The sequence below is a fragment of the Sinohyriopsis cumingii genome, chromosome 9 (assembly GCF_028554795.1).
Source record: "Sinohyriopsis cumingii isolate HCF-2022 chromosome 9, ASM2855479v2, whole genome shotgun sequence".
Classification (NCBI taxonomy): Eukaryota; Metazoa; Mollusca; class Bivalvia; order Unionida; family Unionidae; genus Sinohyriopsis; species Sinohyriopsis cumingii.
This window is the reverse complement of record NC_142969.1, coordinates 55,618,735-55,638,898: the sequence shown is the minus strand read 5'-3', so window position 1 is coordinate 55,638,898 and position 20,164 is coordinate 55,618,735. Positions and strand designations below refer to the sequence as shown.

Sequence of the window (20,164 nt, the reverse complement as noted above, 5' to 3'; positions counted from 1 at the left end):
GCCAATTATGATAAGCATCGAGATAGCCCAAACTGTATTTATTGCCATAAATTCAATGTATAAAAACAAATAGCACTGTATTATTTGATGAACTACACCTTTTCTACAAAGCATTGTTGAGAAAATTAGCAAAATGTATAACTGGTTATCATTGATACGCACGTTTGAAACGCGTACATCACATCATTTGAGTGAATTCCGCATCTTGTCACTATATAGAGTTTTGATTCATGTGCATATGCTTACTTTGAAGAGAGCATTGCGTGGTCGTACTGTGGTTCAAGTCTCGCGCCTACCACCTCGTCCCACTTTCCTATGTCATGCAGATATTCCACTGCATCAATGTAGTTTGTCTTATTAAAAGCGAACATGTTAGATTTCTGGTATGGAAACTCAGTGTACTTCTATAAGCAAAAATGGAAAATAAACAAATGCAATACAATGTTTGTTTGATACAGACACGTGTATAATGGCACTGGTAATCACTGATAATCAAGACATATAAAATATATTCTAAAGTAAAATAGCTCAATGAAACCAAGAAAATCTTAAAATTTGCTTTGGTCCAATCATTAGCTTGTCGAATATAACTTTGCATTTTAAGATATGTTTGTATGGATGTAAACCTATTTTGGCTTTTGCACGGGTCTTAGTAACCATCACAAAAATATGATCACCTGTCTCTAGAATAATGGGCAAAGTCTATGTTGTAAGTTGCAAAGATTGTGGACAAAATGACAAAGATTATATTCATTTAAATAATCATCATAAATATACTTGGGGAAAAAAGTTATCTCAGTTTGAAACATTACTTCCCTATCTTTGCTTTTAAACATCAATTCCATGTTTAATTCTATTTGATAATCGTGTATTGATGAATACATTGGCGGGAATTATTAGAGAAGTATAACTGTGTTCAGGTATTTGTAATTCAGGATACTATTTCTACTTTCTTCTACAGGCTGAATGATTGTTTATATGAAAGATGTATTGATGTATTGTCCTATTTAGTATGCTAAAATCACCATTAGCTCTTCTCATTTTAAATAAAAATTTATACAGCTATTGTAATTATAGGTTACAGCATTTGTTTGGGAAAATCTGAATGAGTTTTTTTTTTAATGGAATACGGCAGGACCTTGGGAGTGCAGTATATCCATCCGACAAAATGAGATCATAATTGCCCATACAAATGCAATAACCTTTTTATTAGATGCTGATTTTCTTATTGTACAGAAGACTTAATTATATAAACAAAATACACTACAAGAAATAACGTAAATGAATGTATGCCGTATTACAAACTAAATATACAAGCGCAGGTTCATCATTGCACAACAACAACATTATTAATGCGCACATAACTCAGTCCAGATAAATTTGAACTTGTCGCGCGCTAGACCTACGTTTCGAAATAAAATGGCATTTTTCTCTATTTAAATTAAATTTTAAGTCATGTTGTGTATGAATGCGCATTGCAACAAGTTTTCCATTTGATCAGGAATGAATAGAATTTGGTATTTTTGTCGATTCTACGAAATGTCGTGATTATGCACTGGATTCATCTGGGCAAATTGTACATGAAATACATCGGATTGAAACAGCGCTGGAGAAGCATGTTAACATCTGCAAGTTTGTTGTTTCTGTCACTGACTATTTGAAATCATTAATTGGGAAAATATGAATTGTTTCAATTGCAATTACAAAAAAAAGACGCTTTTGAATTTAATGTATATTTCATTTTGAGTGCTGTAATGAGGATGTAATTGCACTTTAATATAGTCGAAATTACAGCACAATTTCGAAACGTGTAATCAAGCTTGAGAAGTCATGACATGGCTCATGTATTTCGGATTTGCAGAACTCAGAAAGTACATTTTGAGGAAATTCAGAATCTAAAAATGTAAGTATATTTTTGCCATTCTTATTACCAGCTAAAGGAGACATTATATGGCTTTATAACTTGCATGTTATTTGTAGGTACTAAATAATGTTATGAAATATGGCGTCTATCGACAAAATCCGAAACATTGTATCAAAAAAGTAACGCGGAATGTAGCAAAGCAGGTGGTAGGTGGCAGTCAACGAAACATCTGCTTTAGTTCATTCAGAAACAAATTTAATCAACCAAAACGAAAAGCGTCTGCTACACGAGATTACATGATTTGTTTACAAAGCTGTTCCTAATACACTAGTGGGCACACGTGTCATGCAATATGACGGTGAGTGCAATATGACGATGTGCAATATCGTAAAATACTGAACTATTCTGACAATGTAAAGATAACAGAGAAAAAAAATGAGTATATAATAATAGATAATTTGCATATATTATGTTATCTAGGACAACACATGACTCAACTACAAGTACTTAGCATACCCAGCCTTATCAAGTTAAGAAATAGCTTAGTCTTACCTTAAAAATTATGAACTTAGCGAGATAGATATTGATTGATATATCGGGATCTCCAATTCCTTTGTATAGTAGGTTTGCCTGTGATAAATGCAAAAAAGGACTTTATCAATGTTTATAAGTTACAATATGAACATGAAATAAAATAAAACATTCTTCTTGAAGAATTTGTAAACATAATTATTTCCTTTTAGTATCAAAATAAATGTTTTATTTTGTAACTATAACGGTAATGTCTCTAAACCAAACATAACTAAAAACAAGAGATAGTTTCATGGAGATGGCCAATATAAACATCTGCTTAATATTTAAAAAAAATGGTTTTCGTGTCTTCGCCTTATGATATGCATCGTTATGCATCGCGTCTTATGTTACTTACATGAATGGCGCAAACATAGACCTATTTACAGATGTGCCAGGTTATTGAAGTCGTATTGTAGTTACCTCTATCTTAAAAAATACAAACGTCTAATATTTTAAAGAAATTCAATTAAGTGACATGCTTAAAAGTACATTTGCTGTCTTCAATGTTTATATGTATATCCTAATGTATTACATATCGGCCAATTCCACATTTTTATCGTATTCCTGTTCTATAATAACATGTGATATGTATTTTAAACGATTTGATCAAAAATTGGTTAATTACTACGTTCATATTCTTTTCATTCGTTAATAATTACTGGCTCAGTTCATAATGTATTCAATTGTTATGTTTCAACACTTACGCCATTAAAAATGTGAGAATACATTTGTTGTATCTTTCTTCGCGTATCACGACTTCTTGTTAGGATATTAAGCTGGCTTACCATCGAATAATAGCTGCAAAAGATACTAATATATATATATATATATATATATATATATATATATATATATATATATATATATATATATATATATATATATATATATATATATATCTATAAATTAATGCATGTGTTTGTGCCTGTGTAGGCTTTTGTGTATCGCAAATAGGACGTAAAATCTGCACGTGAATTTGATTAAGGATATAAGTTTCAGTAAATAAGTAAAAGTAGTAAATGTAACAAACGATGGCGATGTCTTTTTCTGCGTCTTGAGGGCAACAGGCATAAATGTTGCTACGCGATTCGCATTTGCAATCATATGAAAGTTTAATTATCATAATGGATTCATCATGAGTTATCCCGTCGAATCGTATTGCGAATTCACAAATATAGTAGCACATGTAATTTGCCGCAATTCGATGCCATAATGCATGGACAAACATACACGGATTCCTCGTTTAACGCTGGGCACTCATTTAATGTGTGCTACACATGGCAATTTGGCCCCCATTGTACTCTAGCTCATAAGTATCTAAGCGTTTCTGCAACCATTTGTTTGCATCCGTGATAGGTATAGTTAAATATGTGTGCGTGCAATTAACTGTATGTTTGGAATTGATACTAGGGAGGCAGATATATATATATATATATATATATATATATATATATATATATATATATATATATATATATATATATATATATATATATATATATATATATATATATATATATATATATAAGAGAGAGAAAGAGAGGATATAGTCAGTATTCATACAAAGAGATCACTTACAAGTCCCATGCAGATGAATCTATCAATACTGCGACCTTGACGTGGTAGACTTTCTTTAGCCCGCGAGATTTATCTATGTAAAAAATGTTGCCCAGAGAAATTTTATTCGTGTAATATAATCCTTCCTCTGGTAATAAACATAAATCTGTGTAGCTGCTGTCTCTTCAATTCAGGATATATTGGATTAATTGTCGTCTGAATGGATTGCCTGATTAATATTATATTTGCCCTTTTATTTACTAAATTAATTGTTTTGTCAGTTAACTTTAATTGTCAGAATCGTGAACTATTTCTTCATACTGTACAGCTTCAAACTATGTAACACGTCTTTCTACAATATCATCGCATATTAGGATCTACTTTTAGTTGTAAACAAAGTATGCTAATGTCGAGGACAGCGGAATTTTGATTTATGAGATTTCAATGTGGATGAACTAAACAAGCTAAGTGGTCAATTTGAAAATAAAGATAATACAGCTGACACAAAAGAAACTTGCAACCAAGTAAATGGACGTATATTCACAGTGTCCACAACAAAGGTCAGACAAGAAGATCTGAAAATACCATTCGAATCACCGAATTATTCATTTATGTGCCAGCTGTTCGTAATTGTACTGAAATCGAATGGTCCAAACTATGACTCGCGCTCCAAAGTTTTAATAAAAATTGCTAAGAAAAGTACATTTCCCTGGTTTACTTATTTGACAAAATGTTTGTGTGTATATTAGCGACACAAGATATGCATATTATGTAAATATATGGGGTCCTTCCAACAAAGAACGTGCAAGTGACACGTGTCGTTTTTGCTGGTAATACAATACGTAAACAGACTTACCGTTTGCATTTCCTCGAAATATATATCCTCAGTTATATTTGTTAATCAGACTTTTGCTTAAGTTCCAAACACTGATCCACACTTTTCTGTCAACATTAATTCTAACATAAAATCATATCTTTCTTACTGCACTCAGAAACGAAACGAATGTGATATTATCTAGCAACAGTATTTAATCCTGCGTCTTTTAGAGATATATTACTTAATTGGAATCCAACATGAATTCAATCAATTTGTTTATTGTAGTGTGTTCTTTCTGTCATTCAACCTCATGTAAAAAAGCAAAATGCGTATATACGAAACAGTTACTAGACTTGAATGGATACATATCACCTTGTTTTTCTATGAGGAATAGTGCACCCCTAACGTCGTACAACAATGCGGTAACATATAGGTATTAATGTATCTTCTCATACGACATGTAATAATTCATAATATTAAATATATATATAAAATCATCAAACTGAATTTTGCATTATCATCCTGAGTTATATGTACATATTCATATGTGATATTATCTTACCACCTTTGTACGTAATAATACTGCATAAGCTACAAATGTTTACTAGAACGACTCTCACCTGTTGCAGTTCCATTATGTACAGTTGCTACATTTCGGGAATATAGCGTATCACCTAATGTAGATAAGTTGTTTCGTCTGTGTTGTCCTCTTTTAAAAGATTTAATTTTGTGTTCTCCATTGTTCTCATTCACTGGTGTTCTAACTGCAACATATATATATATATATATATATATATATATATATATATATATATATATATATATATATATATATATATATATATACACACACATATATATATCTACACACACACACACAGAGATATACATATATATATATATGTCATATATAACGATCAGGATTTAAACTTAATTAAATGTTCGTGCATGTACTCAATGTCATCTACTTTCAAACAAATCCAAATAACAAAAGGGATTTAACTAAGGTCCCATGGGAGAGAAGGGGTCCAATCAAGGTGATTTTTCCGTAATTTCTTCCCTTCTCGTTTTTCGTTTAAATGAAGAAAAATAAACGTAATTGAACCGTACTCGAGTAAACGAGATCAAGTAATTTCCTAATTTATAGTACAACAGTTAATATATCTTAAAATATGCAATAAAACGTTCATGATTATAATGATCATTCGTATATCACTTAATGTCTCTCTTTCTTTAGATATATATATATATATATATATATATATATATATATATATATATATATATATATATATATATATATATATATATATATTATATATATATATGCGTCGTGCTTTGCTGATAGTAATAGTATAACTGTATACAAGAAACAAAATAACCTTCACAGCTTTTACAGAAGAAAATTCAAAGAATGTAAACGATTCAGCATATTTTTTGCTCAAACTTAAGATATTACAAACCTTCCTTTTGGACTGAATATCCTCGTTCCATATGGGTTTGGTCCTTTAGAATATATTGTTTACCAAGACTATCTGGATCATCCTCTAAGTTTCTTGATGTGACATCAGTTTCCACTGGTTGAACATCGTAACTTCTGTCTCCTATTCGTAAATGTCCGTTCTAGAACATATGTGTATTTGTATATTTTCAAAATAGACTGTTAGAATAGAAGTTGTTGAGAACATAGTAGCATCCAGAGAATGTACGATTTTATGTGGAGAACTAAAACCAAGAAAAGGTCTAGAAATAAGCTATCATTCCAATGCTGAAGTGAATTTAGCAAAGTAGTATAATTTAATATCTAATTATATATGCAACATTTATATACTGACCATCACAAACTGAATTGAAACGAAATCCTTACCTTGCCCCGCCAATGTACGAGTGTTGCACGGAGCAAAATAAAAATTTATATAAAAGCGACAGTGAAATAATAACGTCCAATATAGAGTAATATCCGAAAAATATATTAAACTATTGGTGATATTAATTAAAGTCATAAAGGTCCAGATGATTGAATAAAGTCAATAACAATTGAAATAAATCAAAACATTTGACACTGAAATGATAAATACGCTTCATAAATTGACTTAACGCATATATACTATTGCCAAATAAACGTATTAATAAATCTGAATACCTAACACAATATTGCAAAATTATATTTAAAACTATAGTATAAACATGGCATCTGAATCTTCACTTTTATTTGAGTAAAGCAATGCAAAATATTTAACATAAAATAAGTTAAAAGTTCAGATAGATTTGTGTTAGACCATAACCAACCGTATACGTTGCTATACCTGGTTTAATCTCATTTCAGAGATTTGTTTCTGAGCAATGATAATGGCATTAAATTGTATTATGTATCAATGCCTCCAGAATCACACACATTCCAGAGTTAACCTCGACCATGACACAATTATCTATTATGATAATAACTTTACGGGTCAAGACGAGAATAACATTCTAATTTAATCACACCACAGGGCATTAACCTGTAGAAGTATATTAAATATAAAGTATCATCAATCCATATAGTCTGCGAAGTTTGGTTTGGCTTTACTTAAAGTTTCAAACCAACAAAGTAGATATTTAGGGCATGACGGATGGTAAATACTAGTGACTTCATGGAATTGATATTGATGGATATAGCTTAGATGATTTATTATCATTTCCTTCAAATAATTAACCAGACAAATAAATAAATAAAAAATAAATTTAGTTAATATACGATCCAGAAAATAATATGCACTAGAGGACATATGTCACAATGAGGCTTGCGCTACAAGACGATCCAGAGGTTTACATAATAAGCGAGTTTCATATATCTTGCAAGTAAAGGAACCAACACACACTGTGTTGCTTATAGTGTAACCCCTATCACTAGGATATGGCGTGCACATTGTGTTATAATAAGAAATAGTGGTGTTTCATCAGTTGTATTAGAAGTTTTGATTTATTATCAATGTGCCAGATTAAGATTTGGAAGATTTCGTGTGAGACTAGATATTTAACCAACACTAAAACGTCATAGAAAAACAACAAAAACTGAATTTACAACTCACCACATGAACAACAATAATATAAACCCTCTGGTTGTTGGCATTAGATAATTCACATGGAGGGCCAATGATGAATCTTCTGACAGGTGTTACTTTCTATATAGAAACAGACTGAACATTTTTTGCATTGGGAATTTCGGATGGTAGCCCCGATTATAAAACGGAGGGTTTCAGTTTGAGATCGGGTACATTTTAAAAGGCAGCACAACATAGGCGCGTTTCATATTTAAATAAAGCTTGAGTATGTCTTGTTTGACTTGAGAGTGTGTATAATTGTTCGACCAACATCTTGAAAGAGAGGCGGCATAAAACTTGAATTCCTAGCTAGCGTAATGAAAACATAGATCTAAGAGATAAAATGTGCAATTGTTATTAGTGACAGACTTTCAACAGAACGAGTACAGTGTATGCGTGTATATGTTTGTGTAAATAATTGGAACTTATGCAATCGAGCAATCAGAACAAATGCACACGATGCAATATGCACACGTTTGGAGCAATATTCTTTAAGCTATAGCTTTGACTTCATGATGTGCAAATGAGAACTGTAAACCTGAGAGCAATATAGTTCTTCAGGTGGCATATTTAACACAATAGAGTGGGTATGTGTGTTCGCATCTTTTTAATACGTCTATGATTTTTAAATTCTATGACTTTGAAAATATTACACCTTTTTGTGAGGTATAACATGCAAGTACCTTAAATAGTTAGTAACAGCATCTTATACTCTACAGGAAATATATCATGCTTTGAAATTGATGCAGCAGGGACAGCACACTGCCTGTTCATCTTCATGTCATAATATACTTACGATGATTCTGTCACACGGTTCATTTGATTTTTTGATACATCTGACTGTCATGTATGCCCAGTTCTCCCTGTCCTGGTAGTAAGCCACGTCCTGTTCAAAGAAATACGTACATTTTGGCAACTAGTATGAAACTAATCCAGGCAAGTTTGGAAAAATGCAATACCTTTGTCAAACTGTAGAGAATAAATACCAAACTAGATATGTACGAAAGAAAAGAAAGGAAAATTACTTCATATTGTCTACATAATAGTTGCATCATTATTCTCTATATGTATGAGCTTATTATCAGGATTATTATTCAGATAAACAAATGAGTAAATATGTTGATTACGGTCAGAGTTTTTTTAGATTCCAAAGTGAATTTAGGCTATTGTGTTGTAAACAAGACTCATCAGATCATTCTAGAATGTTATTTTCAATTAGGTAATGGTTATGTTTAGAAAATGCTAATTGTGACCTGAATTCAAACAGAGAACTTTATCTTGTCGCTGTGATGATTTCACCAGTCATGCTTTAACACCTAGTTGTATTATGTTGTGTCAAGTGTGGACTGATATCATTTGTGTTTCATATTGAATTCAAGTGATTATTTTCTCCGAAAATACAAAGAAAATACTAAGGAAATAAAAGATTTATTAAATTTTACAAAGTTTGTTCACTTCACTTTTTTGTTATTTTATAAGAGCATTCACTCTTAACAGTTAGAACCTATGTCAGTAAGTAAAATAATTTATATCTCTGCTTTTACATTTGAATTATTTATTAATTTGACCTTTACAGAATATTGGAAACTTCGATCATAGAGTTGAGAAAACTAATCTTAAGAAAATGAAAATGAGATTTTTGTAACTTGGTTATTGCTTTTTACTTAATAGTCAAACCACCTGTTTAGATTCTTTTTGATACTGGACTATGAGTATTGTCGGCGTGCCGATGCAATATGTTTATGTATGTCCGTTTTACAGTTACATGAATTTGCAATCGGGCAGAAATATATCACTGAATGTGTGCACTGGATACCATAAGTGTTCCTCCTCAGGGCTTCCTTCCTTGCATTTTTGCAATCGGTCAATGTAATTTATATAAATTCATTTTACAATTTAGTTTCATTCATCTCCCATCAAACTGGATGTTGCCTAATTTGCATTGCATTGGACTAATTAAATTTTCTTGCACCTATATGTCTGTGGGCAAGTAATGTCTCAACCGTGACTATCCTGTAAAATGTGTATATATCATGTTTAGGCAAGTGTTGAATGTATTTTAATGACATTATATATGCTGGTTGATTTGAGAGTGCAAATGACTTTACTTCGGTCTAATAAATGTTTCAATATGATTGTTATTGTTTACATTACCATCTCTTCTCTTGTAGCAGATTTTTTTCCATATCGTCAGCGAAACCTGTTATTAAATGTTTTATAAATGTCAAAAGTTGAATATCTAATAATGTTTATATATATATATATATAAGAAAGCCGAGGTAGGCCCCATGGATACTCAGTTTAGATCGAGTTTGTTCTTGCCACTTAACTTGAAAATATTGATTTTAACAACTAGCTCAATAAGTCTGTTCAGGAATTACGTAATGCGTTTTCACGATTGTTGTTTCACATTCTACTTTTGATACCCGAATTCCCTCACCATGTGTGTGTGTGTTTGTCTAACAAAAGACAATGAACAGTGCAAAAACCAGTTTCTAAAGTGTCTGAGCGATTTCTACTATAAATTAGTCTTTTTCAAAGGCAAATACAAAACAGAGAAGACAACCAAAAAATCAAAAAGAGGGGAGGTTACAAAATTTTACATAATTATTTATACAGGGAAAAATATTTTTAATGTTTTTATTTTGTGCTGGTTATGATAAAGGAAGCAAGCTTGAAATAGTCCTGCCTTAGATTGTTTGAGCTGTCGAATCAGCAACGAACACTTTGGTAATGACGTAGTAAATACATCTTTTATTTCAACGCATTGGTACAGTAAATGTTCCAACGAGCCTGGCGTGCTATTCCTTCATTAATATCTCAGCTTTAAAACAGTTACTACTCATATCACTTTCTTGAGTATATTTCACTCATATTTATAGATCTATCAAATTAATTCTCTAATTTACTGATGTCCACGCTTTTAATCGGTCACCTAATATGCAAAACGTAACTACTTATTAAAAATTGAGTTATTGTTGTGGATTAATTGAAATAGGCTTATCGAATTATTGTTTTGAAACTCTAACATTTTGCATAATGCCCACCTAATTCATTAACGTTTGCATGTCTGTTTGTCTTTTTCATTTTTTCCTGCAGCAACTAATATGTCTCGAATGTGAAGTAACATACTTGCTTGTATATTGTCCACAAAGTTTTTAGAAATAGTTAGTTTTGACTTCTAATGCAATTAATACGTTTTAATTAGTTATTTATTATAGATTTCTTCTAAAATATTGCTCATGATTTTTTCCATTAAAACCTATTTTTTCCGTAATCTTGAGAAATGTATATGTTACGAGTTATTTTGTATCAGGTATTATTAGACGTATATACGCCATATCTAAAATTCTGAACTTGTTTTAAACACAGCTGATACAGATACATTCTTGATTTTATTTTACGTCGTAGTTTTCTTATTATCTTTAGTTTTTTATTATTTAGTTTTGAATCTACATACTTACAGCACGTGCAGGCAATATTAACTTGCTCTAAATATCAATCTATCTACGCTTCGGGATTATATATTTGACTAAACAATAGCAAGTATGCATGGACCTAGAATTACGTGTAGAGGTGTGGCAAAAATATGTTTGAGAAACCAAAATTCTTATAATGAATAATGTATTATTTTAATAGCCTTTTATAAATGTTTTAAAGCCACATAATATAGAAATACACCATTACAGTTATATTTAAGAAATCCTCCACTAGTTCCACCAAAAACGTTTTTGTAACCAATAGAAAGCTTACCTCCTTTTCATAATTTCGTGATTTCACAAGAACGGTTCGACCGTTTTTCAATTTTCGTGCAAAATATACGTCAGCATGTGGATTAATGTCATGATTCCTCTTCAAATCTAAGGTCAGAATTTCTTGCCCGCGCGTAAGATGAAAGGTCAAATCATTCGGTAGGTCAATGTCAATGAGTGTACGTTTGTCGGTCTGGAATCTTGTGGTTACATCCTTAAGCCATACCGTTTCAAAGCGTGCTGGTGTACCTAAAACGGAGATGAGAAAATGTTTTTGGAAGTAATATAAAAAACAGAATCAAGGAGTAAATTAGCGAGATATATTCAGTAGCCCGAAGTCACTTTTTATATAAGCCAATATAAATAGCAACAAAACCCCACATTTGTAAAGATTCAAGTGATCACCATCAATGCAAGCTTATCGGTCGTATTACTACAAGGTCAATAAAACTTCATTATTATTATTATTATTATTATTATTATTATTATTATTATTATTATTATTATTATTAATATTATTAAAGAAAATAATCCTAATTGATGACGATAATAATGATATATGTATACACATTTTTAAAAATTCGAAAGCTGTCGATTTGATTGTATTATCTCCGTCATGTGTCAATGCGATTAACAGCTGTATTACTGTATCAATAAAAACCAATTTTTTATTTCACAGTAATTTTGAAACAGTTACGATTTACAAATGTATCCTGTGCATATTGCACTTCATGCAATGGCTGCATTATTGTTTTGTTTGTTAACAACTTAATGATTTGACTAATATGGGTTGTATCTCTCTCTCTCTCTCTCTCTCTCTCTCTTTATACATACTTATATACATACATATATACATACATATATATTAACAACATTAAATAAGCATGGCCTAGTTCGTCTAGGCAGTGAAAACGTTTATTTATATTCTGATTCGTCGTTATCCTATTGACGCATAGATCAATTGCATTAAAGATTTAAAATACTATTTCAGTACGTAGGCATGTTGTACACAGTGTAAGATAACCCGTACTGCTGCAACATTATTTTCAATGATAGAGCGAAATGACAAAATGTACACTTGCACAAATATTTTTAAAGTCTGTGAAAAGATATTACCTTTTCAAATGTGTTTATTAATTGGTGAACGCAACTTCTCTTTAATTAATTTATATCAATCAAAATATATTAACAAGACTATAAATGATATTGTACATGAATAAGAAAAGGAGTCATATTAAATGTTGGGACTTTTACTTTGTTAAAGAATTATAATCATTTAAATATAGAAATGTAAACAAGCCTAATAGTAGCAATTATTTATTAAATATAAAATAAACTTTTGGTCTAATTTGTCCATTTAGAGCCTCAATTGTAGGGCCGAAGAAGAAAACGTCTTATGAATCAAGCTTTGGATTTTTTATGCCAAATGTAGAAAAGTGACGATTCATCAAGCTATAGGTGTAAACATTCCATGATAATATTGCATTTCAGTTACTATACATCCATAATAGTGAAGGTTTTTTGTAATTTTATAACAATTTACAGGTAGGAAAAAATATATCGAACAAAATCAAACTTTGCGTGAGAAAAATAAAATAATGAAAGGCAACTGATTATGGGGAAAATATCGACAGATGTATTGAATTTATATCTAAGATTGATTATATCAGATTCATTTGGAAATCCATGGCAAGTCATTTCCTATGCTTCATATATATATATATATATATATATATATATATATATATATATATATATATATATATATATATATATATATATATATATATATATATATATATATATATATATATATATATATATATATATATATATATATATATATATATATATATATATATATATATATATATATAAATGTAAGTTAAAAGACGCAAATGAGTTTGTGTAGCATAGAGAGTGGTTCCAATGGATTATGTGAGAATTACGGGAGACTGAATATAACAGCTTTCATGTATGAGAACAGAAACGAATTATGATCACAATTAGGGTAAAATAGAAAGAGTCCATCAAGATAGTTTTGCCATCTAGAAATGATGTGAGTGACAAAATTCACAAAATTAACTGCAGATGAAGATGGAATAATAGTCAATATGATAATCCAGGAGAAGAAAAAACGTATTCTAATAATCTGTAAATTGAAGCGAAATAATTATACGTTTTAACTTTAGAGGTCCTTCTCAAAAAATACCATATACCTAGGCTCAACGAAGTGCACTCTGAAAGCTTGGAAGACACATTTACAAAACAAAAGTATTTGATTGTATGGAATGTACGAAAAGTACAAAAATCCCAAAACCCATTTCTGTTTCAAATCTAAAACTTTTCGGGAGTTGTAATTATAACAGATATAAAACTAAATCATTCTCAACTGTTTTGAGGCAAGGGCATTATAACTTGCACAAGAAAGAAGGATAATCCAAACAGCGTACCATTTTAGTATGAAATTAAATATATTAATCTTTAGTCTATCTAGAAGTCAAGAGTGGACAACGTTAAAAGCGAGCGTATGACAAACGTCTTCTCAAGGTTGCTTGGTAATGACAGATATTGATACATTTTAATAGCGTTGAAAATATCATGACTGGACGCGTAAAGGTCTTCTGCCAAACAGAAATTTAATAAGTTTATTTAAAGATCAAATATGTTAAATGAAGCACCTGCTATAAATTAGGGGATGAAAAGGTGATAACATTATAAAAAATGACATAAAAGTGTTTCTCCTGATATCTTGATAGCTTTGAAACTGCTAATAGAGACAAATATGCCCCGGACACGTGATGATCTCATGCAAACAATTTTGGATGAACTTCCGTATATGAGAGAACAATGTGTCAACTGTCAAAAGGTAATGGTGTGAGCATTAAGATAAGAGAAGACAAGGATTCTTTGTTTCAGACTTCAAAGTCCATACATCCAAATTAAAATACAGATATAAAGCAAAACCATTCTAAACATAATATAGCATATGCATCATATTTACAACTATACATCTGCACAATTAACTGCGCCCTGCATTTTAAAGAATCAAATGAAGCGGTACATTTAAAGAGTAATATATGTTCCATCTGCTAATAATATGAGAATTTAAATGAATGTCATAGTTCTATTCTATGCTTTTGTATCTGTGAACTATTATTGACTTTGATATATCTTTGAACTTAAACACGAATTTTCTTGATTTCAGGGTTTAATTTAATATGTAAAGTTCTTACGTCAAAATGTTCCAAAATGAAAGGGGTAATACCAAGATCAGATGGGTCGAAAGTTCTTTTTCTAATACCGCTATGATATGGGGAAAATTATTGCAATCAAACTGGAAAAGAATACGTCGATTGAGGAACATTGGGAACCATTGTCCACTAGTAACAGAGAATGTTGTGATATAATTAAATTGCATGGTATCGTGTTACAGTGTATAATAAGCTTGTAATATCAGCTAATATCTAACAATAAATTATATTTATTTTGGTCCGATCTCATGATAAACAGGATCAAAATAATATAATATGTATAATCTTGATGCTGTATACGTTATATGTGTTCAAACATAGTATCAATTAGAGATGCGTTTGTGCTTGTGTGTTTGTGTATGTATGTATGTATGTATGTATGTATGTATATGCACCCACCTGAATGAATGTAGGCAAAGAGACAAACGACGAAAAGGTAGACAGCTCTTTTCATTGTCTGGACTGGCTGGCAACTGTCGGAACACTGGTGGTCGTCTCCGCTAGATTCTAATATATAGGATTGGCAGAGGTCAAAGTTTAAAGGTTAGATCTAATTATCTAATTTTATTCGTGCCATGTTTCAGCTTTCTTATTGAAAATGTTATAAGGAACTTAACTGAAACAATCAACAAAAGCTATGTTGCAAAATTTTTAAAAGGATTGCCTAGAATAAGTTTCTTTGTAACAAGGTCATAAGTTGAACATACTATAAATTTCTTCTACAGGAAATAAATCTTTATCTCGAAACATCAGAACAAAATCATTTTACAATGTCGGTGACATCCCGTTCCGTTCTTACTAAGTGATAAATGCGCATATATATATATATATATATATATATATATATATATATATATATATATATATATATATATATATATATATATATATATATATATATATATATATATATATATATATATATATATATATATATATATATATATATATGCTATCGAAGTTATAATACAGACACGTTTTTCGAATAGTACATAAGCAGCAAAGGAGACACAAGTCTTAAAGCCAATATCCATCCACAGTGCTTTCTTTGCACCACATAATGTACGCATATATACTTTTATGTTTGTGTATGAATGCACTTTTCATGTATGCATCCATGTTGAAATGTATATCTAATTATTTGCTTGTGTATGTATGTATGTATGTATCTGTGCGTGCGTGCGTGCGTGCGTGTGTGTGTGTGTGTATGTATGTATGTATGTATGTATGTATGTATGTATGTATGTATGTATGTATGTATGTCATCTTGTATGGCTATTGTACATAATAATGTAATTAAAATTATATACCAAAGGAACTCGTCATATATGATGAGTAATGTTACTTAAATGTCATTTAACTTGCACTTAATGATAACAGGTGATGTCATATTCTAGATTACCTTATATGGAACGTACAGAAACACAATCATAGGTGTTACATATATATGTAAAGAAAGTACGCAGTTACCTGACCACATCCCGGTTTCAATTTAATAGCATTTATATTAATCCATTATATTCTCTATATATGTTACTTGATTTACAGGAAATATTAGGTTTCATGAATCACCCACTACAGTCTTGCATAACCGGATTAACACCTTTTTGTATACTGTATTTGCCACGACCCAAACTAAATCCAGCTCTATTATACATTTGTCTACGAAAACGTATCCTTTCCAGGTGTATAAATATTAACATAGGGAAAATAAAAGAGTTACATAAGTCCCAAGTTATATACCAAAAGAACTCATCATATATGTTGAGTAATATTACTTAAATGCCACTTAAATTAGAAACATACACTTAATGATAACAGGTGATGTTATTTTCTAGATTACCTTACAATGAACGTACAAAAACACAATTAATGGTGTTAAATATATATGTAAAGCTTGCACGTAATTACCTGACCACAACAGGGTCTCAATTTCAAAGCATTTATATTAATCCATTTTTTTCCTTCTATATATGTTACTGGATTAACCAGAATTATTAGGTTTCATGAATCACCCAATACTGCCACATCCCTTACACTTTATGTAGCATCCATCCATCAAAGGACATTTTCCTTGCATCCAAAATATATTAGATTTACATTTTTCATCCGATTCGTCTATATCTTTTTCCACAAACCTTTAAGTATTCACTAGATTCTTTATTGTTTATTATACATTTTTAATGTAAAATTATATTGCTAAGTTTCTTTTATCTTAAACGTTTGAGCTGATTTGCTACATCATGTAAATACTAAATCGAAATTGCTTCAGCGTATATTTATCATTACTTTATCTGAGATTAACTTATTACTTAAGACCACTATCTTTATAGTGATTTCTTTGGAGTCTTTTGTCCTCAGTAACTGTAAAGACTTTTGCAAAGGCATATTAGTCTATCTTTCAAAGTTTTAGCATAAACATAACAAGTTTCTAACAATTATTGCTGTGAATGTATTGTTCCAGACATGTATTATATCTGTCTGCCTTACTCTCTTACGGTTGATATTTCAATATACCTCGTTTTTTCAATTGCTTTTAGCGCTGCGGTAAGTTCATTACGTTTGTTACACATTAAATAGTTTCCAAAGTTTATAAGTATATGCAGAGTAATTAATTTCTTGTTAAACATTCTTGAGCATCTCAAAATATTCATCGGTTTGCTTCTCAAGATATGAAATTTTAGATTTGTAATCGATCCACTAACGCTAATATTTAATCTCTTCGTTCTCTTCGTCCTTTTTTATATTCCTAATTCAGCAGCAGAGGGGGCGAATCGGACATTTTGTCCAATCGTCATTTGGTTTAATTAATACTTTCTGCACTCAGCGGATCCAGCGTCGTCAGCGCCTGGTAAAAAAAAAACGACGTCGTCGTCGGGGGGCAAATCGAACGTCATTTAGTTTAATATACTTTCTGCACTCAGCGATCCAGCGTTGTCAGCGTCGGGTAAAAAAGCGCGACGACCGCGTCGATGTCATCGCCCCCTCTGCTGCTAAGGAGTTATTTACAACTAACCAAATATTTGGTCAAGTCCGATACGATATCGTGTCCGAGGATCATGTAAATTTATCGTTACAAATCCATGTGGGGTCGACTGAGCATGACTAAAAAAGTTTCGAAAAACATTAAAGTCCATGTCACCGCCGCACCATGTCTGCCAAATATTTCGTAGCGTGTGTGTATCAACGCCGTTGAATACAGCAAGAATATTACAGTTATCTCTGATTACTTTTGGAATCTGAGTGTATCGTTGAGTGACATATATCACGTCAGTGTTTTTATGCCTGCCTCTGGAAAATATCCTAGCTGGGTTTTTTTGATTGTCTAACATAACATCATCGTACACGACTAGATTGTTAACGTCGCCATCAATATCATCAATACCTGGTGCATCATTGATATCTGTAATAAACTCAATAACATTTTTTTCAGCGATCGCTGATGCATTCTCGTTAAAATCTTTCAACACCTCGTAGCATCGTTGATCATCTACGCTAGGGGCGATTAAATACAACTTATCCCACTTCATCCATCTCATTATTAAATTAAGTAACAATTGCGTCTTGCCGGATCCAGATGGTCCGATGATAATCATCCGGATCGAGTTTGGTAACGCTGCAACATGCTTAACTGGTTCTCTTGTTTTAGTCGCCGAAAAATCAATTATAGTCATATCTCTATACATAAATTATGGATCTATATTGTGTGAAGTGTAGAGTGCGTACTGGCACAAATGATATAACAACCGTTACAACAAGAAATAACAGATCAGCACTTACTGGTAAGTGTATACAATGCGGTATAAAGAAATTTAGATTTATTTCTATTAGACCCGGGGATGTTTTAAAAAAAAGCGAGGAGGTGATATTGCAGCCAAGTTATCAAAACTCCCCGGAACACCGTGGGCAAAGTATCCAGGAGAAAAGCACCTCCCGGGATATAGCTACTGTGGCCCCGGAACACGATTAGATATCAGACTCGATGATCAAAATCAGCCCAAACCCGGTGAGTATCCAATAAACGCTATCGATAAGGCGTGTCATGCTCAAGATGTTGCTTATAAAAGTAGCGATCTGCAACAGCGTCATATCGCGGATGTAAAATTAATTCACGCGTTAAATGCTATTCCTGATAAATCCTTCAAAGAAAAATTGGCCTCATGGTTGGTAAAATCGGCTATGAAAGGTAAATTAATGATGGGCGCTGGTAATTAATAACAACATGGAATCCATCTATTATTCTCCGAGAGGATACTGGAAGGGGAAGGCCGCAATTGGTAAGCTTGCAAGCGCTGCAAAAGTAACGAGGGCCACTGCGGCTAATTGGTTATCCAAACAGGCTATATGGCAAATTTATCTACCACCGCCTAAACAAATCAACTTCTCGCGCTTTGATGTCAGCGTACCTAATGAGGTTCATCAGGCTGATATACTATTTCTGCCGCATGACAACGGTTACAAATACGCGCTAACCGTAGTTGATGTTGCGAGTCGATACAAACAAGTGGAGCCGTTAAAAACAAAGTCAGCAACTGAAGTAGCCGATGCGTTTGAGCGGATTTATCGAAGAGGTCCTCTGCGCTGGCCAAATCTATTACAAGTTGATCCTGGTAGTGAATTTCGCGGCGCTGTTCTATCAACGCTGAAACATCATAGCGTCGCGATACGACGAGGTCATACTGCGCTACATCGTGATCAGGCAATTGTTGAACGATTCAATCGGACTCATGCTGAACGGTTATTTGGATATCAGTACGCAAAAGAATTCATCCAAGAAAAACGATCTCGTGAATGGGTCAAAAGGTTGCCAGGCGTAATTGCAGCGTTAAATAACGAGATTACCCGAGCAATCAACATGAAGCCCAGTGACGCGATTAAAAAAAAGTATATACCCGGAGGATCAAAAATAGATAGCGTTTCCAAGCCGATTCTCGGCGATGTCACTGTTAGATATCTATATGAACCAGGAGAGCTTGAAGGCGGTAAAAAAAGAGCTACTGATCCTATTTGGAGTGTTACCACACATAACATATCAACGATAACACGATCAACTGATAGACCACCGATCTATAGACTGGATTCAACTGCCCCACAGCGGGGGTTTACACGCGAGCAACTACAAGTGATACCTGACGATACTCAATTACCCCCGCGTGGTCTTAACTAGCGCCGTTGCGTCTATTGCACTCAAGACAGGTCAACCTCACATTGTTTTTGACATGACCGAGACTGTTATCGATCCTGTCCACGGTAAATTGGCGAGC

At 32.1% G+C, this 20,164-nt stretch overlaps 1 protein-coding gene and 1 long non-coding RNA gene across 2 annotated transcripts in view; both read right to left on the bottom strand.

Moving 5' to 3' along the window:
* Window positions 1–252: 252 nt before the first annotated feature.
* Window positions 253–5,562, bottom strand: LOC149791859 (uncharacterized). Its single transcript, XR_016423221.1, has 5 exons — window positions 5,432–5,562; window positions 4,016–4,088; window positions 3,142–3,235; window positions 2,417–2,494; window positions 253–404 (listed from the first exon to the last, which is right to left on the bottom strand). It is a non-coding gene; the product is annotated as an uncharacterized LOC149791859 (long non-coding RNA).
* A 704-nt stretch (window positions 5,563–6,266) lies between these two features.
* Window positions 6,267–20,164, bottom strand: part of LOC149791858 (uncharacterized) — a 31,031-nt gene continuing 17,133 nt past the window's right edge. The window contains exons 2-5 of the mRNA XM_089969487.1: window positions 15,300–15,407; window positions 11,648–11,895; window positions 8,691–8,780; window positions 6,267–6,434 (exon numbers count right to left, since the gene is read on the bottom strand). Of these exons, the coding sequence (XP_089825613.1) occupies window positions 6,267–6,434; window positions 8,691–8,780; window positions 11,648–11,895; window positions 15,300–15,407 (614 nt within the window). The remainder of the gene's footprint in view (window positions 6,435–8,690; window positions 8,781–11,647; window positions 11,896–15,299; window positions 15,408–20,164) is intronic.